The 21,382-nt window shown below is 59.7% G+C and overlaps 5 protein-coding genes across 5 annotated transcripts; 3 read left to right on the top strand and 2 right to left on the bottom strand.

Annotated features, from left to right (window-relative positions):
* Nucleotides 1-843: 843 nt before the first annotated feature.
* Nucleotides 844-4,037, bottom strand: LOC117436143 (membrane-spanning 4-domains subfamily A member 12-like). The gene is made up of 7 exons (XM_034062384.1): nucleotides 3,933-4,037; nucleotides 3,546-3,665; nucleotides 3,228-3,284; nucleotides 2,885-3,016; nucleotides 1,949-2,062; nucleotides 1,770-1,853; nucleotides 844-1,159 (listed from the first exon to the last, which is right to left on the bottom strand). Exons 1-7 carry the CDS (start codon nucleotides 4,020-4,022, stop codon nucleotides 1,139-1,141), a joined length of 618 nt encoding a protein of 205 aa, XP_033918275.1. The 5' UTR covers nucleotides 4,023-4,037; the 3' UTR covers nucleotides 844-1,138.
* Nucleotides 4,038-5,471: 1,434 nt separating this feature from the next.
* On the bottom strand, nucleotides 5,472-8,764 carry OOSP3 (oocyte secreted protein family member 3). The gene is made up of 9 exons (XM_034062309.1): nucleotides 8,755-8,764; nucleotides 7,646-7,818; nucleotides 7,174-7,286; nucleotides 6,982-7,085; nucleotides 6,733-6,895; nucleotides 6,309-6,420; nucleotides 6,066-6,243; nucleotides 5,831-5,986; nucleotides 5,472-5,719 (listed from the first exon to the last, which is right to left on the bottom strand). Exons 1-9 carry the CDS (start codon nucleotides 8,762-8,764, stop codon nucleotides 5,472-5,474), a joined length of 1,257 nt encoding a protein of 418 aa, XP_033918200.1.
* A 3,238-nt stretch (nucleotides 8,765-12,002) lies between these two features.
* LOC117436122 (membrane-spanning 4-domains subfamily A member 15-like) lies at nucleotides 12,003-13,528 on the top strand. Its single transcript, XM_034062308.1, has 6 exons — nucleotides 12,003-12,170; nucleotides 12,306-12,425; nucleotides 12,637-12,693; nucleotides 12,983-13,138; nucleotides 13,257-13,376; nucleotides 13,520-13,528. The coding sequence occupies exons 1-6, from the start codon at nucleotides 12,003-12,005 to the stop codon at nucleotides 13,526-13,528; spliced, it is 630 nt and encodes a 209-aa protein (XP_033918199.1).
* A 276-nt stretch (nucleotides 13,529-13,804) lies between these two features.
* CCDC86 (coiled-coil domain containing 86) lies at nucleotides 13,805-16,526 on the top strand. Its single transcript, XM_034062298.1, has 4 exons — nucleotides 13,805-14,130; nucleotides 14,663-14,792; nucleotides 15,876-15,950; nucleotides 16,254-16,526. Exons 1-4 carry the CDS (start codon nucleotides 13,805-13,807, stop codon nucleotides 16,371-16,373), a joined length of 651 nt encoding a protein of 216 aa, XP_033918189.1. The 3' UTR covers nucleotides 16,374-16,526.
* Nucleotides 16,527-18,020: 1,494 nt separating this feature from the next.
* Nucleotides 18,021-21,129, top strand: LOC101875005 (acyl-coenzyme A amino acid N-acyltransferase 1-like). The gene is made up of 3 exons (XM_034062313.1): nucleotides 18,021-18,483; nucleotides 19,592-19,794; nucleotides 20,545-21,129. The coding sequence occupies exons 1-3, from the start codon at nucleotides 18,021-18,023 to the stop codon at nucleotides 21,127-21,129; spliced, it is 1,251 nt and encodes a 416-aa protein (XP_033918204.1).
* Nucleotides 21,130-21,382: the final 253 nt, after the last annotated feature.

The following is a 21,382-nucleotide window of genomic DNA, read 5'->3' as shown; positions in this document are numbered from 1 at the left end:
CATGGCTCCTATGGGACCAGTTCTGCTCCAGGCCCTTCCTTCTGACCAAGCTCATGATTATTTCAGAGGCAGGACCAGAAATAACCAGGAGCAAGTGAATAATCCATGAGCTTGGGCAGGGCAGGGGGAGAACAAGGCAGGAACCATCTAACACAGCCCAAACCCGAAGGGATGGTTCCAACAGCATCCCGGACCCTGCCCTGGGGCTGCAGATGGGCTTTGTCCTAAAGGAATGGGATAAATCCCATCTTAAGGCACCATCAATGCACTGGGGAGCTGCCACCCCTCAGCAAAGGGATGTCCTTCCCTCTATTCCCAAGCTTTTGGGATGCTACAGGGATAACACCACTGTGCTGTGCAGGATGCTCATGGCCACCCTTGCTCCCCAAGCATCCCCACCCCTGCAGGGTGCTCAAGGATGGAGCTCACCCACAAGCTCTTTAGAGGCAAAACCCCTCTTTTCTGGTTAAAAATAGGTCAGGATTCTCCATTTCCAGCCCTAAAATGAGTGTTTGTTGAGGGGCTGCATCACTGGGGATGCTCAGGAGGGGATGCTCCTGCTGCAGCCCCAAAGGATCATGTACCACCAGTGTCCCTGCATCACCCAAAGGAGTGATCACCACCATTGCCATGGGTTTTCCAGCTGCTCCAGCAGCCCTGGGATCATTCAGGCTGGAAGAGGGTGGAAGATTCCCATAGGAGCAGAGGTGGTACCCAGAGACCTTCATCTCACCCTCACCCATGGGACCAGAGGGGCACAGAAGACCCTAAAACCCCACAGTGGGTTTAGGGATGGAATGGAAGCTTCTGCATTGAGGGAACCCCAAAAGAGGAGCCACAAACCCGGAGAGAGCCTTTATTCCAAAGAGGAAGGAAGCTGAGGGGTCCGAGCTGAGGACGATGCTCTGGCTCCCAGCACACGTTGGGATCTCTCCATGAGCACCAAGGTCCTGAACCCCAATGCGGATGAGCCCCAATAGGGTATCTATAGGCAGAACCACCCCTGAAGCCCCCAGTAATGGGAAGGGGAACTGGGGTGTGCTTGCTGGCTTGGGGAGCAGCGCAGCGGGAGGAGGATGCTGTGGGCACAGGGATGGAGATGGGACCCTCAGTGATGTCCTCATGGACCAGCCCTGGGTTAGACCTCGGGAGCAGCGAGCTGCAAAGGAAACAAGAGATGCTGATGCTGAAGGGGATGGGGCTTGGGTGAGGCACCAGCACCCACCACCCCATGGGGACTATGGCTCCCAGTGCCCACCAGTGACCAGTGCTGGGGTGCTAACTGGGGATGGGGGAACATGCAGGGGATGGATGCTGCTCCTGAGAGCCAGCAGCAGGGTTGGGGCTGGGCTAAATGGGGTTTGCTCTGCTACATGCTGGGGCTTTGACCTGATTCTACATTGGGTTTGTTCTGCTCCTACACTGGGTTTGCTCTGCTCCTCCATGGGGTTTGCTCTGCTTCTACATTGGGTTTGCTCTGCTCCTACATTGGGTTTGCCCTGCTCCTACATTGGGTTTGCTCTGCTCCTCCATGGGGTTTGCTCTGCTTCTACATTGGGTTTGCTCTGCTCCTACATTGGGTTTGCCCTGCTCCTACATTGGGTTTGCTCTGCTCCTCCATGGGGTTTGCTCTGCTCCTACATTGGGTTTGCCCTGCTCCTACATTGGGTTTGCTTTGCTCCTCCATGGGGTTTGCTCTGCTCCTACATTGGGTTTGCTCTGCTCCTCCATGGGGCTCCATTCTGCTCCTCTATGGGGCTGTAACTCACCTCAGTGTAGCTGGGTGGCTGCGGCATCTCAGCCGATGGGGCTGCCAGGTCTACCCGTGTAGTGCTGGGCACGATCAGCATAGACTGGACAGGGAGGGTGGGGGTGAAAACAAGGGGGTCACCCAGCGCTATGGGTCCAGGCAGGGCTCAGCCCCCCTGCCCTGCACCCCCTGCCCTACCTCATTGGAGCTGAGGCGAGTGGCCCTGCACCAGAAGTTAGCGGTGGCCACAGCAATGCAGAACTCGAGGATGGTGAAGATGAGCAGCACGATGGAGATCCCGTTCCCTGCGAGCTCCAGGGTGGGAAAACCCCATCAACCCCCCCCCCCAGGAGGGGGAATCCCCATGGAACCGATCCCACCCCATAGAACCGATCCCACCCCATAGATTGGGGGTCCCTTCCCCATCTCCCCCCATCCCATGGCCCATGGGGTACCAAGGAGCAGGGATTGGAGCAGGCACTTCCAGCCTGAGTCATCGCCCGCAAGCAGGGCAGGGCCGTGGCTCCCCCCGCTCCCAACCGGCCCCATAGAGCAGTGTGGAACAGCGCCCTCCCTATGGGAACAGCTCGGGAAGGATCCAAAGGGATGGAGAAGGGAGAAGGGAATGGTCTCAAGAGGAAGAGGAACATGGAAAAGAGCCCCTCTACCCCCCCCATATCCCAGGAACGGGTCGGGAAGGATCCAGGAGGATAAAGGGATGCTTTGGGAAAAGCTTCCCGTTTCCCAGGAAGGGGTCAGGAAACATCCAGGAGGGATAGAGAAGGGGGAAGGGGATGATCCCAAAAGGAAGAGGAGCCTGGAAAACCTTCCCCCATGTCCCAGGAAAGGCTCAGGAAGCATTCAAAGGGATGCAGAGGGGGGACGAGGATGTTCCCAAAAGGAAGAGGAGCCTGGAAAACCTTCCCCATGTCCTAGGAACAGCTCACAAAGGGATGGGGAAAGGAGAAAGGGATGCTCCCAAAAGGCAGAGGAGCCGAGAAGAGCCCCCTGATTCCCAGGAAAGGCTCAGGAAGCATCCAAAGGGATGCAGAAGGGGGGAAAAGGATGCTCCCAAAGGCTTCTACCCGGTCCAGGCTGGAAGCAAAGGGGGCCCAGGCTGTGCCCCCCACCTACCAGGACCAAGTAGCCATAGTAGTTGAAGCCGGAGTGATAGAGCCCATTGAGGTTGAGGTCCACGATGAAGGCCACGATGCCCAGGAGGGCGAAGATGGCGCTGATGACGTTCATGGTCTGGCTGCCCTTCACCTGCACAAGGACATGGGGCAGCCCCAACCCCATAGGGATACCCATCACTGGGGGGGTACATCCAGGGGAACAGCATGGGAAGGGGGGGGGGGGGTTTCCTTTACTTCCCATTGACAGGAATACTCCTGCAAAAGGCTTTGCCCTAATGGGGTTTGGGATGCTCCCCCCCCCCCCATCCTGCACCCACTTTGGGGTGCCCAGCACCACTCACCGCACACTCTGTGGGGCTCTTCTCTGCCCCGATGGAGAGACAGCCCGAGATGATGAACTGCCAAAGGGGGGGGGCACACAGTGAAACACGGCCAAGGTCACCCCAAAACCACCCCCCGAACCCCAAATACCCCCCCAGCATCAGCGACCTGCCCATGGGGTCACTATGAGCTCATTGTGTGCTGTTAGCCAAGGGGTTTTAAAGCCTTATCCGTGGGGGGGGGGGAGCGGGATCGCGATGGGCATCATTCCCAACGGGAATCCCTGTTGGTGGGCATCATTCCCGGTGGGAATCCCTCCCCATCCCCACACTACGCACGGACACGCCGCCCAGGAAGGGGATCTCTCCGATGACGAACACAGAGGTGTAGACATTGGTGAGCGTCGTCAGGACGATCCCGAAGCCGATGTGCATGAAGCCGGTCATGATTTGGATGGTCTATGGGATAGCACCGGGATAGAACGGGAGCAATCCATACAAACCCCCCCCCCCCCCCCCCCCATCCCGGGATGGGGGTTCCCTTGACCCCAAGCTGGAGCATTGCAAAGGGGATGAGCAGCACAGGTAGAAACCCTTGGGAATGAGGCAGGAACACCGGGAATGGGGCAGGAACACCGGGAATGGGATAGGAACCGCCGGGAATGGGGCAGGAAAAGGGATTCCCAGGAATTGCCCCCCTCCCCCCCCCCCCCCCCCCGAACTCACCCCCATGACTCGGTTCTTGCCCTTGGGAAGGGTCTCGGCCGTGTACATCACTGCGCGGCTGCCCAGCCGCAGGCTCCCCATCCCCTGCATGGAGGCAGCGGGGGGGGGCAAAGGGACCCCCCCTCCCCGGTCCCGGAGCAGCCCCGGTCCCCACCGGGGGCGTCCCCCCCCCCGTTCCCCCCCCCCCGCCTCTCCCAGCCACGCCCCCCAAGGCCGGGCGCTCATTGGATGACAGAGGGTGACGTCAGAGGCTGCGGCATCCCCCCGGCCACCGCCCAGCCCCATCGCGGACCCCGCGGTCCGGTCACGCATCACGGAGTGAGGGGGGGATATGGAGGGTATAGGAGCGTATAGGAACGTATAGGACAGTAATAGGGGTGATGGAAGAAGCAGCCCCCCAAAAGCACCCCACACTCATGGGTGCAGCCCCCCCACTCTATGGGGTAGGTGGGAGATGCTCAGTGGTACCCAGCCCATTGGGGAAGATGCTCAGTGGTACCCACCCCATCGGGGAAGACGCTCAGTGGTACCCACCCCATAGGGGAAGATGCTCAGTGGTACCCACCCCATAGGGGAAGATGCTCAGTGGTACCTACCCCATAGGGGAAGATGCTCAGTGGTACCTACCCCATAGGGGAAGATGCTCAGTGGTACCCACCCCATAGGGGAAGATGCTCAGTGGTACCCACCCCATAGGGGAAGATGCTCAGTGGTACCCACCCCATAGGGGAAGATGCTCAGTGGTACCCACCCCATAGGGGAAGATGCTCAGTGGTACCCACTCCACCAGGAAGGATGCTCAGTGGTACCCACTCCCTAGGAGAAGATGCTCAGACCCCATCCCACAGCACACACATAGGAAAGGATGCCTGACAAAAGCCACCCTCCCAAAGTGTTCTGTGCACCACCCCCCCCAGAAGCTCCTGTCTGCGCTAGAGCCCCATTTACAGCCCCCCCAGGCCAAGGTTGTGGTTACAGGAGCTCAGACAGGAGGGAACAAAGGGAAAATGAAGAAAGCAAAAAGCTCTTTGCAGCCAGTTCCTGGAAGAAAGATCCATCAAGGCCATTAGGCACAAAGCATCTCCTCCCTGAGAGCTGGGGCTGTGGAGAGCATCACGGGGGGGTAGGGGGGGCTGGATCCCCACATCCCCCCCCCCCATGGTGCCTTCACACCCTGGCCAATGGTGTCCAGACAAGGGCTCCATGGAGAGGATTGAACACCCCATGGCAGTGAATGAAAGCCCCATGGAAGTGAATGAAAGCCCCATGGATGGAGTTGGGGGGCACAGAGACCACCCCATCAGACCATCACCCTGCATCAGGCCTGGGGACCCCCTACCCAGGCAATCTTGGGGGGTGGGAGAGCATCAAGACCCCTTCAGCCCATCTCCCAATAGCAGCCCCAGAGCTGAGGTGCCAACAACCTCCTCCATGGGGCAATACCCCCCAACCCCATTACCTTCACCCCCCCCAGCACCCATGGGTGCACCCCCAAAGGATGGAGCTGAAGGACACTGCTGTTCTATCACACATTTACTCCTATACCAAGGATGCTGACACCACGAGGGGCTCCCCATGAGCAGGGGGGGTCCCAGGGGTGCCCATGGCTATGGGGGGGGCCAGGACCATGGCACCAGGGTCCCGTGGAGCTGCCTCGGGGCCCCCCCTCCGGTTCTCACCCCAGTGCCTCCGCATGGAGCAATAGCAGCCGGTGATGGCCACGGCAGCGAGGATGGAGCTCATGGCAACCATGGCCAATGTGGTGCCAGGGATGGGGAGAGCCAGGCCTGTGGGGATGGCAATGGGGTGAGGGGGGCGGCAATGGGGTGAGGGGGGCAGCAATGGGGTGAGGGGGACGGCAGGGTACCCCCCAGCTCTATGGGGCATCTCACACTCACCCGAGTCCCTGTTCTCGCCCCTCACTATGGGTACCGAGGGGCTGTGAGGTGATGGCTCCGGTGCCATAGGGAATGCTGTGGGGAGCAGGGATGAGCTGGGAAGAGCCGGGAGCAGTTCCAAAGGGCCCAGGTGGATGTTGGCTTCCCCCAGGAGCACTGCAAGGAGAAGAGCATCAGCTCCAGGTATTCCCATTGGGTGCATGGATCCCACTATGGGATCCAGGATCCATCTCACCTGGGCCGGTGGTGAAGCGCCGGAGCCGGGTCCTGCAGCCGGATGGGGAAGCACAGCAGGAGCAGTCGGCTCCATGCAGGGAATGCCAGGAATGGGATATGGGATCATAGGAACAGGCTCTGCCCATGGAGCTGCCGGTGCCCTCAGCCACAGCCCTCAGGTGACAGCGGAGATGGATCTGCAGGGACAGGCACCTTGAGCTGCCCCATAGCTCCAGAGCATCCCAAAGCCCATAGCACAGACCTGGCTGCTGGAGGCGGTTGGGAAGAGGGAGGTATCCAGCTGGAAGCGGAGGGAGCGGTGCCCATGCTGGGGCAGGAAACGGGATCGGCCAAGCTGCCCATCCAACAGGCACCTGGTTGGGATGGGGATCAGGGAATCAACCAGGTGGGAAGGAGCTTTAAGGGCATCGAGTCCAGCCCCAAGGCCACCACTAATGGCCGTGTCCATAGGGTTTGGGAACACCCCCATGGATGGTGCCTGAGCACCTGTGGGGCAGGAATTGTTCCTCAGCTCCATCTAAACCTGCCCTGGTGCAGCTCGAGGCTGTTTCCTCTTGTCCCATCCCTTGTTCCTTGGGAGCAGAGCTCAGCCCCTCCTGGCTCCATCCTCCCATCAGGAACCCCCTAAGGATGCATTGGGCTCTGCCACCCCCCTGGGCACTCACCCCTTGTCAATGACCTTGTACCAGGGCCCAGCACCCAGGGTGGCCTCGCACTGCTCCATAAGGACCCTGATGGGCAGGATGAGACCCGTGCTCAGCGATGCCTCCACGTTCATCAGCTCCCCCAGGGCATAGCTGGGCTGCGGCAGGCGGGAGGACCAGGTCCCTGCATGGATATGGGTGTCCTGAGCATCCCCTAAGGCCAGGCTGCGGGGGGGTCACACATAAAGGGGCTGGGGGGTCCCCACTCACTGTCATAGGCATCCAAGGCGAAGCGCAAGTGTCTCCTATGGGCGATGCTGGAGCCAAATGGGACCCATGTGGGTTGGATGGGTCCGGAGGAGATGCTGCCCATCCTGTGCCATTGAGCATCCCAAGGTGGGTGAGGGGTCCTGGGGACACCCCACTGTGTGCAGGGCACCCCCTGCCCATGGGCCCCCTTACCTGGGGTAGTAACAGTGCACGGGCAGGGAGAAGGGCCTGGTGTGAGCCACCGGCCCCATGGCCATGGGGCTGTAGTGGAGGATGTTGCTGTAGTGGATGGTGTCAGGGAGGAGCTGTGGGAAAAGGGGGGGTCACAATGGGGGTCCCCATCCTTGTCCCCAGCTCCCCATGGGAAGAGTCAGGTCTCACCCCTCACACAAGGGATGTCCCTATGGATGCTGCCATCATCTCCATGGCAATGCATTGGAACTTCAGGTCCAACCCATCCCATGGCTCCATGGCCGGAGCAGACCTGGAGGATCCCAACCCATGGGTGCAGTGACACCGATGGCACAAGCCCCATGGAAGACCCCATCCCATCCACCCACAGTCACCAGATGCTGTCCCCATCCTTTGGGATATGGTCCCCCTCTTCCATCCTACACCCAACACATCCCTCACCTCCACCATTGGCACCAGTCCCCATCCTCACCTCCATCCTGGTCCCACAGCCCACAAGGGGATGCTCCAGCCGGAATCCATCCCCATCAGCAGCCGTCACCCCACAGCCAGAGCCCAGGGTCAGCTCCCCATGGAGCACACGGGGCCCCAGGAGAGCAGCCGGGACCATGATGGAGATCCGGGAATGGCTGCATGTGATGGACACTGCAATAGGGGAGGAGAACCAGGTCTGAGCATGGGGACACCCACATAAACCCCAGTTCAGCCCCATATGGCCTTGGGGAGGGCAGGGAGAGGTCCCAGGGGCTGAGCTGCTGCATGGAGGGGCCCCATGGCACTGATGTGGTTGTGCTGCTCCTCAAGCATCCCAATGGGGACACTGAGGGATGCAGGATCCAGCAGCACAAGGGGGACATGGAGCTAATGGAGCGAGGCCAGAGGAGGCCATGGGGATGCTGTGAGGGCTGGAGCAGCTCTGCTCTGGAGCCAGGCTGAGAGAGCTGGGCTGGGGCAGCCTGGACAAGAGAAGGCTCCTCAAGGGGAGACCTGAGAGCAGCTCCAGGGCCTAAAGGGGCTGCAGGAAAGCTGGAGAGGGGCTTGGGACAAGGGCCTGTAGGGACAGGCCAAGGGGAATGGCTTGAACCTGCCCAAGAGAGGGGAGACTGAGCTGAGCTCTGAGGCAGAAGCTGTTCCCTGGGAGGGTGCTGAGGCGCTGGCACAGGGTGCCCAGAGAAGCTGTGGCTGCCCCATCCCTGGCAGTGCTCAAGGCCAGGTTGGACACAGGGGCTTGGAGCAGCTGCTCCATGGGAAGGGGTTGGGGTTGGATGGGGTTTAAGTTCCCTTCATCCCATCCCAGGGATGCTCAGCCCCAAGGAGCTTGAGGAGCAGACCCTGGTTCTCATCCCCCAGTAACCAACCATTCCCAAATCCCCTTACCCAGAGGCTCCTGTGCCCAAGCTGCAGCCACAAGGAAGAGCAGGAGCCAGCATCTCCCGAGAGCCTTCATCATGAGGAGGAGGAGGAGGAAGAGGAGCAGCCTCCATTGATGCTTTTACACCTGAGCCAAGGGGGGGGAGCTGCAGCTCTGCCAATGGGAGTGCGGGTGGTGGCTGCATCCCTTACCCAGCCCATTGCACCCACCTGGGGCCATCTCCTCCTCCTCTTTCCTTTCTTTTCCTTTCCTTTCCTTTCCTTTCCTTTCCTTTCCTTTCCTTTCCTTTCCTTTCCTTTCCTTTCCTTTCCTTTCCTTTCCTTTCCTTTCCTTTCCTTTCCTTTCCTTTCCTTTCCTTTCCTTTCCTTTCCTTTCCTCCTTCATCTCCTTTTCTTCCTCTCCTCTTCCTCTTCTTCCTCATCTTCCTCCCCTTCCTTTCCTCCTCCTTCTCCTCTTCTTCCTCCCCTTCCCAGCAGCAAGCCAAGGGCCCTGCTCCCTCTCCCTGTCCTTGCTCCTTCCCCTGCCCCTCATCCCTGCCCCAGCTCCAGTCCCTGTCCCTGCCTTGGGGCTGATGCAGAAGGTTGGGGTCCATCCCTGCCCTCATCACCCCAAAAGATGCTGGTCCCACACTCAGGGTGATGGGTGCATCCTTGTGCCACCCTTTGGTCCCAACCACAGGGACTGATCCTGGAGGGTTTATATCCTTGGATAAAGGTAGGGAGCACCAGATCCCAACAGCAGGTCTGGGTCCTGTGTCCTGAAGGATGCTGGAGCCTTGGAGGGCTTTGGGAGAGGGCGAGGAGGAGGCTTCAGGATGGAGATGGATGGATGGAGAACACGGAATGGGGCCTGGTCCTCATGTGCTGTGGAGCAGCGGGTGGTGATGGGCTGAGCTGGGCTCTGCATCCCATAATGAGGGAAAAGGGGGAGATGTGGAGCTGAGGGGGGGGACCCACAATGTGCTGAGGGACCCCCCCAACGAGGAGAGCTGGGGGTAATGGGGAGCACCCATGAGCCCATCCCAGGTTGATGCTGCCCTGGGTCCTTTGCTCCCACAGCATCCAGGTCCTCCTGGGTATCCATCCCCATCCAGCTGCCTGAGCTGCCGCGATCCCCTTGGATTTAGGGCCGTGGCTGCCTCTTCATCCCCTTCTCCTCCCCTTTTCCCAATGGAGACGTTTCCCTCTGTGGGTTTTTGGGATACAGAGCAGGGATAACACACCTGGGATTGCAGGGGGGATCCAAGAGCTGGCATCCCCATTGCCCAGGAATTGCTCTGCTTCCCAAGGAACAGGCGTTCTCCTGGAACCAGCCCTGTGAGAACCATATGGAAGCAAAGCACAGGGCTGACTTTTGGGATTCTAATGGGGTTATAAAGCTCTTCCCAGGAAGCAGGGACCTCCCATGAGCAGCACTGCTCCATCCCAGGCTATTTTCCTTGGAAAAAGCAGGACTTTGGGGCTTGGAAAAGGCTTCCAGCAGGCTCATAAACTTGTGCTGTGCTGGTGGGAAGGGATGCACCCAGCCAGGCTTTCCCATTGCATCCTATGGGATGCTGGATCGTTGGAATGAAGCCATTGGATGCGGGAGACTCGTTTGCATCCCATGGGGTAGACCTGTTGTCCGGCCCTGTGCGAGCAGCGGACAGGGATTGGAAAGGAAGAAGATCCAGCATAGAGCAGAATTCCAGCTGTCAGGAAAGCAAAACTCCACCTCAGTTAATAAGATGAACAATAAAACCCAAGGAACGTGTTGGATCCATCAGCAAAGCAGGAATTCCTCCGTGTTAAGGGAATGCTGCCACTTCCCTGCATCCGCTTGGCTTAAAGCTTCTGTATCCCAAAGAATTCCACACATCCTCCCTTGGGATGCTGCCAGCCCCACCTGGAGCTGGCTTTGGTTAGGGGGGAAAAGCGCTTTCCCCATGGATCCTTCCCTTTGGCAAAGGGGCTGGGCCTGGGCTGCAAGGCTGAAGCCTTCAGGAATGCTTTAGGAATGTGGAAGGGTGGATTTGGGATGAAATCCACCGGAGCTTTCAGTCGGGAATAGGATCCAGCCTGGCTGCCTAAAGGCTCAAGAGGGGATCCCAGCATTTCCACGCTATTCCTTACCCTTCGGATGCTGGGAATGGGAGCCCTTGTTAGCATGGGGGTGTTGAAAGGGGCTCTTCATCCTTCGGGAGCATCGGGAATGCACTGAAGGGACTGAACCTCATCCGTGTCCATGTTTTTCCTGGAAAGCCGGCCCGCCAGTTGCAGCCTTTTACAAGGCCAAGTGCTTGCTCCCTGCTGGATGCAGGATGGAGGGATGCCATGGGAAGCACAGTGTGATCCAGGTTGGACACAGGGGCTTGGAGCATCTGCTCCAGTGGAAGGGGTCCCTGGATGAGGGAACTGGGTGAGCTTTAAGCTGCCTTCATCCCAACCCATTCCATGATTCCATGTGAGTCAGTTCCATAGGATGGAGAGCGCATCCTGCTGGGAGCTGAGTGCTTCCAAAGGACTCCCAGCTCCCTCTAGGGCCAAGGGAAAGGAAAAGGCACTTCCAAGCCTTGCTCCTAACATCCTTCAGCTGGAATCTGGTCCTTTCTGGGACTGTGGAGGGAAGCTTGAGCCGGGATACGGCTTCTAAGCACTGCCTATGGGCTGTGGAGCCACCTGCAGGTCCTTGCGGCTGGAATGCTGTCCCTATTCCCGTTCCAAGGAACAGCCTGGCCACATTCCCAATCTCCAGGGGAGCAAAATTCCCAAGTGGAATCCTGTCCCCCAGCCCTGAACCCTCCTGTTCTCCTTGTCCTGCAGGGCAATCCCACTGGGATCAATGGGATTTGCTCCCTGGTGTGGGGCCAGAGCTCTGGAGCCTTCCCTGAGCACAGAGGAGGATGAGGATGGGAAGGGATGGGATCAGCATCCAGCATCCCAAGCCTGGAGGCCTCCATCCCTCCTGGAACACACTGGGAATGATGAGCAGTGGAAATGGCTGCTTCCTGGAGACCTATGGCCAGCAAAGGAAGATCCTATGGGATCTCCTCGCTCTGATCCCGGCCTCAGCTCTCCCTTCCCATCACAAACAGCCACATCCCTGCGGATCCTGAAGGAGAAGCCCAAAGGAAAGGCACTAAAGGAGCTTCCCATGGACCTCGGAGGCTTTTCCAGGCTCATTCCTCACTCTTGGCCAAAGCCTCCTCATTGAGCAAGAGGGATTTCCATGTGCAAACTTCCTGCAGGGAGCAAAGGGCATTGGGATCAGCCTGGCCCTGGGGACACCATAGGGAAGGAGAGGAGGATAAAGCCAGGCTGAAGGAGGTACCCGGCTGCGGATGAGGCTCCGGGAGCAGGATGGGATGCGGGATACAGGGATACCCCCATATGGGGATGCTGGAGCTGCTTGTGCTCCCATGGACACATCCATGGGCTGCTTCCCGCAGCTCCCCCAGCCCCTGCTCTATCCGTAGGGAATGTCGGCCACCACAGTGACGGATGCTGGAGGAGTGCGGATCATCACGGAAGTCATCCCAGCTTCCGACCCCCGCGTGGCCCAATTGGCTCCCAGTTCCAGACCGGCAGCCCCCCCAGTGTCATTCCAAGTGCGAGGCTTCCGAAGGGCTCAGCCCAAGGCGCTGGGGGTGAGAGGTGGTATTCCAATGGGATGGGGCAGCCGGGATGAGCATCCTATGGGAATGTCCTGCTTGGGTCCCCTTGGCTTGGGGAAGAGGTGATGGGAGGGAGGTGGGATCCTGGTGATCCTCATCCTTCCTTAGACCATCCACATCTTCACCGGGATCGTCCACATCTGCTTCGGGATCATCCTGACGGCATCGGAGCACAGTAACCCCCCCCTCCCTGTGGCCAGTGGGGTCCTCTTCTGGCTGGGGCTGCTGGTAAGCAGGGATGTGCTTGGCCTCCATCCATTATCCAATGAGGACAAAGGGATCCGGGTGGATGTGGGACCAGATCCCTCTGTCACCCACATCTCCCACCCTTTGGGGGGGGGTTCGTGCAGCCCCAAACATGGATTCCCAATGGGATGGGCACTGGGATGAGTGGGATGGGAGAGGAACATCCCTCCTGATGCCTCTGTTCCCTGAGCAGCTCCTGGTCTCCGGCTCTCTGCTGGTGGAAAGCGAGAAGCGAGACAGCATCCTCCTGGTGAGAGGGGGCCCTGGGGGGGGGAAAGCATCTCCCATTGCTTCCATGTCTCCTGCTGGGACCCTTCCTATGGGATTCACCCCATAGGATCCAAGGCAAAGCTTGTCCCATGCTTGGGGGACGCATGGGGGATCCATGGTGGGGTGATGGGGATAGAAGGGGATGCTCGTGGTGGTTTATCCAAGAGCAGATTGGATCCTATTGGAATGATCCATGCTGGAATGCGCAGGGAGCTGCTCCATCCCGGAAACAGAAGGGATGGATGCGCTGACAGAGGGACCTCCTGCAGGTCAAGACGTGCTGTGTGCTCAATGCCGGCCTCATCCTGAGCACGCTGGTGGGTGCCCTGCTCCACAGCACGGCCATCACCCGGCCCAGCCCCGGCTGCGAGCCCAGCACCGGCGTCCGGCTCAGCCCCGAGTGGTGCTTCCATAGCGAGAGCAAGGTAAGACCCCCCCCCGCTCCGGTCCCATCCTGCATCCCTGCGGCAGAGCCGTTGCCAGGCAACGGAGGGGGATGGAGGATGGATACCAATGGACCTTCCTCCCTCCTGCTCCTCGCAGCTCCTCAGCAATGGGATGGATTCGCTGCTCGTGGGCTTCATCCTGCTCGAGTTCTGCGTGGCCGTGGCGGTGCTGGCCTTTGGGTACCACGCTGTCAAGCAGCACAACTACACGCACATGGTGAGGGGTGGGCAGGGCTGCAGCCTTATCCCAGAGCCTTAGGGATGCTGGCTCCGGCATCCCATGGGATCGGGGCAGTTTCCCTCCTGCCACCCTCTTTATGGCTCCCAAAGCAGGATTCCACCCTTTATCCTGCCCTTTAGGTGATGTAGCCGTGGCCGGACATGGAGACATCGCTGTTAAGAGCCGCATCCATGATGCTGGAGCCCTTGGGATGCTCCCTGGTACCCGGCGGTGCTGGGATGGGAGCCGGAGCCCCCTCCTCGCCCCAAAGCCACAATAAAGGCTCCTCCTTGCATTGGCATCACTGCAGGGATAAAGGGACCGCAGGGATGGGGACGGGAACGGCACCGGGTACCGCGATGGGCACCGGAGCCCGTCTGCCCTCAACAAAGATGGCGGCCGCCGCCTGGTGCCGCTGAGGGGCAATGGTGGTGGGTGGTGCCCGATTCCAAGATGGCGGCCGCCGCCTGGTGCGGGGGGGTGGTGCCCGATTCCAAGATGGCGGCCAAGGCTTCGCCGTGCGGTGCGTGATGACGCCATCAGTCAGCGCCCAGTGTGAAGGGGCAGCGTGGAGCATGGAGGAGGAGCGGGGGGGGGCGCCGGTACCGGGCAATGGCGGCGGCGAAGCGGCGGCCCCGGCCCCGGTCCGGAAGCGGCGGAAGGGGACCCGGAAGCGGAAGGAGGCGGCGGCGGCGATCCCGAGGGGCAGACCCAAATCGGGGCGGGTGTGGAAGGACCCCGGCAAGAAGAGGTTGGGGGGGGTCAGGTGATGGGGGGGGTTTGGGATCTCTTCTCAACCCATCCCAACCCATCCCATCCCTGTCCTATCCCTTCCCTTCCCATCCCTTCCCATCCCATCCCATCCTCATCCTATCCCATCCCATCCCCATCCTATTCCTTCCCTTCCCATCCCTTCCCATCCCATCCCATTCCATCCCTTCCCATCCATTCCTATCCCCTTCCCATCCCCATCCTATCCCATCTCATTCCATCCCCATCCTATCCCATCCCATCCCCATCCTATCCCTTCCCATCTCATCCCATCCCCATCCTATCCCATCCCATCCTATCCCATCCCATCCCTTCCCATCCCATCCCATCCCATCCCCATCCTATCCCATCCCATCCTATCCCATCCCATCCCTTCCCATCCCATCCCATCCCATCCCATGCCTCAGTGACTCCATAGCCTTAGGGAAAGGGAAGGGCTGGAGGAGCTGAGGCTGTTGCAGGCAGGTCCTGTCTCAGCTCTGCCCCTTCCCCCCCATCCCTCCCCATTCCAGGTTTTCCCACATGATCCAGGACAAAGCCCTGCACAGCTCCTGGCCTCGGAAGCTGCGGGAGCGGCAGGAGAAGAAGCTGGTGCAGGCGCTGGCTCAGCAGCTGCAGGATGGGAAGAGGAGGGAGCGAGAGGTACCAGAATTCCCATTGTCCCTATGGGAGCATTGGGAAGGAGATGCTGTGGTCCAGGGATCATCCCTTCCTTACACCGGAGCTATGGGATGTGTCCGGAGAGGGATGCTCCACATCCCACCTGGTACCCTCAGCATCAACACGTTCCCATTCAGTTTATGGCCATTGCTCCCATCCTGGTTGGGCACCATCCTGCTGGGTCCCCCCTCTGAGCTGGTGCTGTGCATTGAGGGCATCCCCTCTGGGGCTGCTCTGCTCCACATGGATCAATCCCAATCCCTTGTAAGGGATGCTCCAGCATCCTTGTGGACTCCTCTGGACCCTCTCCAGCCCATCCCGGTCTCTTATCCCGGGATATAGGGTTCCATCCATGCCCTTCCCGGGATTCAGGATGGGAGCATCACCTCCCTGGGCTGCTCCTGATACATACTGGGATGCTCCCGGAACAGGAATATGCTCAAGCCATCACCCCCCAACCTCCGGAGGTTTCTCCCCTATGGGGTCCCATTCTTGAGGTGGCCCCAGCTCTGCCCCATAGATGGGTTCAGGAAGAGACCCGCTTCCTTGTCCATCCATCCATCCATCCCTGCTTCCTAAGCTGATCCACAAGGATGTGATGGGAGATGGTGCCTCGAGCTGTGGCATCACAGAAGGCCTTTGGATTGATCAGGCAACACCAATCCAATGGGATGTCCCATTCCCTTTGCTTGGATGAGCTCAGGACCACTCTGCCGGATCAGGCCATGAGCAGGGACCTTCCACCTCCCTCCTTCCATCACCCCATGTGGTGTCCCCATCCAGGGCTGTGGTGCCATGGAATGAGTGTGGCAAAGCCCTACAGTGAACACAAACCCTTCTGGGATGCAGCTGGGATAGGAAATTCCCTATGGTGGAGCCAGATTCCATATGGAATTCACAGACTTGGCATAACCCCCCCTGCCAGCTCCAGCCTGGTGCAAGGGGGATGCTGCTTGTGCCATGGGGTCCAAGCTGTGCCATCCCTGACAGTGGGGGCTGCTCCCGGTGTGGGATATTCCAGGAAGTGGGAATGCGCTGGGAATGATCCCAATGCTGTTCCTATAGGAGAAGAAGCGGCGACGGGAGGAGAACATGAAGCGGCGGCTGGAGAATGAGCGCAAGGCAGAGGTGGTGCAAGTGGTGAGTGCCCCACAGCATCCCTGCATCCTATGGGAAGAGCATTGGGAAGGGCTCCTCTGTGCTTGGGAGAAGCCCATTCCAGAATGATGGCACTGATAGAGCCAAGGGAATGCTGCTTGGGATCCAGGCTGGGGGTGCATGGAGGGAAGTTGGGGTTTTCCCTTTGGGAAGAGCGCTGGGAGCATCCCTATGGAGCAGTTTGAGGATGGATCTATAGGGCCTTGTGCTTTCCTGCAGCCCCTTTGGGGTGGGAAACGGGGATCTGGAGCCTCAACTCCTCCTTTTCCTCCTCCTTCCCTGCAGATCCGGAACCCCCTGAAGCTGAAGAGAGCCAAGAAGAAGCAGCTGAGGCGGGTGGAGAAGAGGGATACCCTCGCCCTGCTCCAGAAGGCACCAGTCAGGACCAAAGCAGCCATGGAATGAGCTGGGAATCACCTCCATGCTCCACTGGATGCAATGGGGCAGAGCTGGGATGCTGCTGGGCCCCATCCTGCCCTGGGGCTGGAAGAACAGCTTCCGAATGGCCAAATGTGACGTTTCTGTACCCAAAAGAGTGGGAGCTGAGCCCCAATCCCCTCCCAGTGCCTCTGTGCTATCTCCTATGGGCACGGTGCTGTGCTCAGCACCCCCTGAGCCTCCTGTTCCTCACAGAGAGGGGTCTGATCCCATTGGGAATGAGCATCCCAAAGGGAGGGGGTTTCCTTCTGCTGCCCCATGGGGATGGGGAGGGAATGTGGGGCTGGAAGGAAGGGTTTGGGGTGGAGCTCTTTGCATTCCTGGGGTGTCTTGCTCTCTGAACCCCCCTTTCTCCATCCCTTGAGGGTGTCACTGGGTGGGCAAACACGAGGTTCCAATGGGATAAAGCCCTGGAATGGGAGCATGTGGTGGTACCATCCCGATGGGAACAGCGTGAGCCTGTGGGATGAGCAGGGAGCAGAAGGGAGGGTTAATCATAGCTGGGGTACCCCAATGTGTGGGGCAGAGCCGGATGGTGCCCCATGGAGCAGGACTGGGGATGGGGATCCCTTGGAGGGCTTCCAGAGGCAAGGAAGTTGGCATCTATGGGGTGCATTGGTGCTATGGGGCGGTTGCCAGCAGGTCACGGGGCAGACGGGCTTTGCCCTCAGTGCTTCCTGGTTAATGAATGATTCCCAAAGCATGGAAAAGCCCAACCCCTTCCACCACCTCCCTCCCCACACTTCCCCCCCAGCCTTTGCCCTGCTGGCTGGGTAAGAGGTGAGGGTTGATGGATGGGGGGGTGGTTTGGAGCCCATCCCCGTGGCTTTGGGGCGGCTGTTGTTCCTAATGGGGTGTCCCCTAAGCAGGGTTGGGATAGAGCCAGCGCCTCACTGGGATCCTGGCCTGCATGGGAATGGGAATGGGGTCTGCATGGGAATGAGGTCTGCATGGGAATGGGTTCTGCATGGGAATGGGGTCTGCATGGGAATGGGGGGCCCATAGACAGTGCCCCCTCCCCATCCCTTGTCCCATTGCCCATGGTCTTGGGGTGCAGAGGAGGAGAATGGGGAGGGGGAAAAGTGGGTGCTGGGGGTGGGGGAGGGGAGCAAAGGGGGTGTCCCTGGTGTTGGGGGGGTGTGGGGTTAAGGGGGTGATGCTGCATCCGGCTCTGGGGTCCTCAGCATCAGGACATGGAGCGAGTGCAGAGGCCATGAGGATGCTCAGGGGCTGGAGCAGCTCCTGTATGGAGCCAGGATGGGAACACTGGGGCTGCTTCCAGTGCCTGGAGGGGATACAGGATGCTGGGGATGGGTTCTTCATCAGGGATGGGACAAAGGGGATGGGTTCAGGCTGGAACAGGAGGGATCCAGACTGGATGTAAGGAAGGAATCCTTCACTATGAGGGTGCTGAGGGAGCCCATAGGAGCTGTGGCTGCCCCATCCCTGGCAGTGCTCAAGGCCAGGTTGGACACAGGGATTGGAGCAGCTGCTCCATGGGAAGCCATTGGGCTTGGATCCGGATGAGCTCTGCGCTCCCTTCATCCCCCCCATTCCACACCGGATGCAGTGGGTCAGACCACACTGATGCTCCCACATCCCCATAGGTGCCCCATGGTGGAGGTGACAGTGACCCCCCACTCCTCCCTCGCCGACCGCCCGGTGCGGATACAGGTGTGGGGCCTGACCCCATCCCAGCTCATCACCCTATGGGTCTGGCTCCGGGATGAGCATGGGGAACGCTTCCAAGCACGAGCCTTCTTCCGTGCGGATGCTGAGGGTCGGGTGGATCCCGGGTCCCAACCTGCCCTGGGGGGCAGCTATAGTGGCCTCTGCCCTATGGGGCTGCTGTGGGCCCTGCAGCCGGACACCCCCTTCCTGCGCCTGCTCAAGCGGGATGTGACCGGCAGCCCCTTCCGCATCCATGTGGAAGTGTTTGATGGAGTCATCCTGGGTCACAGCCCTCGGGATCGGCCCTTGGCTGCCTGCGAGGCCGAGCGATGGTTTGTGGGTGCTGGGGTGCAGAGGGTGCCCGTCAGGGAGGGAAGGGTCCGTGGGGCCCTCTACCTGCCGCCTGGTGAGCAATGGGAGCAATGGGATACTGGGGGGGACACCAATGGGATGCTGTGGGGGGGAGCAATGGGATGCTGGGATGGGGGGGGGGATCATTGGGATGCTGGGGGGGAGCAATGGGATGCTGGGGTGGGGGGGGGAGCAATGGGATGCTGGAAGGGGGATGAGCAATGGGATGCTGGGGGGGGGGGGTTGCAATGGGAATGCTGGAGGGGGGGGTGAGCAATGGGATGCTGAGGGAGGGGGATGAGCAATGGGATGCTGGGGCGGGTAAGCAATGGGATGCTGGGGGGGGAGCAATGGGATGCTGGGGGGTGAGCAATGGGATGCTGGGAGGGGGTGAGTAATGGGATGCTGGGGTGGGGGGTGAACAATGGGATGCTGGGGGGGGTGAGCAATGGGATGCTGGGGGGTGAGCAATGGGATGCTGGGAGGGGGTGAGTAATGGGATGCTGGGGTGGGGGGTGAACAATGGGATGCTGGGGGGGTGAGCAATGGGATGCTGGGGGGTGAGCAATGGGATGCTGGGGGGGGTTAACAATGGGATGCTGGGGAGGGGGGGGGAGCAATGAGATGCTGGGGGGTGTACTACCAAATGTCTTATGGATGGTGGAGAGGGGAGGACGCATGGATCCTAGTGCATACACATGGCCTGGGTGCCCCATTGACATTGCCTGGTGTCCCAGTGATGCCCCATGGCAGCATCCCCGAGACCTTGGTGTCTCTTGCACCAGGAACCAATGGAATTACCCCCCAGATCATTCACAACAGAAGCACAAAGAGACCAGGACTAATACATCCAGGAAACAGCTTATTCCTTGCAATAGATCCATAAATCAGGGCTGTTTGGGATGGAAATTAGGTGGAATGGTTGGGGTTTTCCTGGAGGAAAACCAAGGAGAGCATCACCTCCCATTGTGGGTTTATGTTTGGGATGCTGAGCCCCTATCCCATGGAGATGGAGGGATTCAGGATCCCACAGCAGACAACCCAAACTGTGTGGCAGTGACCACATAGGCACATTAACACACACAGCACCAGTGTCCTGGTCCAGGATGAGTCCGGATGGGACCTGAATGGATGGATCTGGTGCTCAGTGCTGCTTCCCATAGGACCAGGACCATTCCCGGGTGTCGTGGACCTGTTTGGGGGTGCAGGAGGGCTCATTGAGTTCCGGGCAGGGCTCTTGGCCAGCAGGGGCTTTGCGGTGCTGGCCTTGGCTTTCTTTGCCTATGAGGACCTGCCCCGCACCATGGCCCAGATTGACCTTGGGTACTTCGAGGAGGCGACGGCCGTGCTGCTGCAGCACCCCAAGGTGAGCCCCACAGCACCCATGTGTGGGTCAGGATGGGCAGGGGATGGGGAGGAGCAATGCAAGGGGGTAGGGGGGTCCTCAGCATCTCAAAGCATCGTATGGAGCATCCCATGGGGCATCCCATGGAGCATCCCATGGAGCATCCCAAAGCATCCCATGGAGCATCCCATGGTGCATCCCATGGAGCATCCCATGGTGCATCCCATGGAGCATCCAATGGAGCATCCCATGGTGCATCCCATGGAGCATCCATGGAGCATCCCATGGAGCATCCCATGGATCATCCCATGGAGCATCCCATGGTGCATCCCATGGAGCATCCCATGGAGCATCCCAAAGCATCCCACGGAGCATCCCATGGAGCATCCCATGGAGCATCCCAAAGCATCCCATAGAGCATCCTATGGTGCATCCCATGGAGCATCCCATGGAGCATCCCAAAGCATCCCATAGAGCATCCCATGGTGCATCCCATGGGGCATCCATGGAGCATCCCATGGTGCATCCCATGGAGCATCCCATGGAGCATCCCATGGTGCATCCCATGGAGCATCCCAAAGCATCCCATGGTGCATCCCATGGAGCATCCCATGGAGCATCCCATGGAGCATCCCAAAGCATCCCATGGAGCATCCCATGGATCATCCCATGGAGCATCCCATGGAGCATCCATGGAGCATCCCATAGAGCATTCCAAAGCATCCCATGGAGCATCCCAACACACGTTGCTCCCATCCGGCCCCATTCCAGGTGCGAGGCCCTGGCTTGGGCGTCATCGGCGTGTCCAAGGGAGCCGAGGTGGCTTTGGCCATGGCCTCCTTCCTGCCGCCGGTGCTGGCCACGGTGTGGATCAATGGCACCGCTTTCCTGCACGGCACCCCCCTGGTGTACAAGGACCTGCACATCCCTGCTATTCCCTATGGGCTGGAGCGGGTGCTCATCACCGACATGGGATCCTTGGATAACTCCGGTGTCTTCCATGACCCTCAGCATCCTCTTCCCGGCTCCTCGGCCATCCCGGTGGAGCGGATCAAAGGGAAGGTGCTGTTCGTGGTGGGAGAAGCCGACCGCAGCCTCAATAGCCAGCTCTTTGCCAGGCTGGCTATGGCGCGGATGGCACCGGAGCGGGGCCGCATCCTGTCCTACCCTGGTGCTGGGCACCTCATTGAGCCCCCTTGCTCCCCCCTTTGCAGCATGTCCTCCATGAGGGGCAGCCCCCGGCCCGTGCTATGGGGGGGGGAAACCAAGGCTCATGCCAGGGCTCAGGAACACTCATGGAAGGAGATTATCCGGTTCTTGGAGCGTGAACTGGGATGTGCCAGGGGGAAGCTGTGATGGGGATGGATGGATGGGGAAGGGATGCACTTAATAAAGGATGGCCTGAGAGTGATGCTGTCCTGTGCTACATGGGATGGGGGGCACCATGGAGGAGGTTTTCCATTGGGAATGCTGGAGGTAGAGGTTCCCCATGGGGAGGGAGGGGTTAACCCCAAAATGATGAGGGTGGAAGCTTGGGATGGGGATGGACGGTGGCAAAAGGGTGATGGGATGAGGGGTGATGGGTTCAAACCGGTATGGGGGGGGTTGG

Source organism: Melopsittacus undulatus, chromosome 4 (assembly GCF_012275295.1).
Source record: "Melopsittacus undulatus isolate bMelUnd1 chromosome 4, bMelUnd1.mat.Z, whole genome shotgun sequence".
NCBI classification, from domain to species: Eukaryota; Metazoa; Chordata; class Aves; order Psittaciformes; family Psittaculidae; genus Melopsittacus; species Melopsittacus undulatus.
This window is presented reverse-complemented; position numbering and strand designations above follow the sequence as displayed.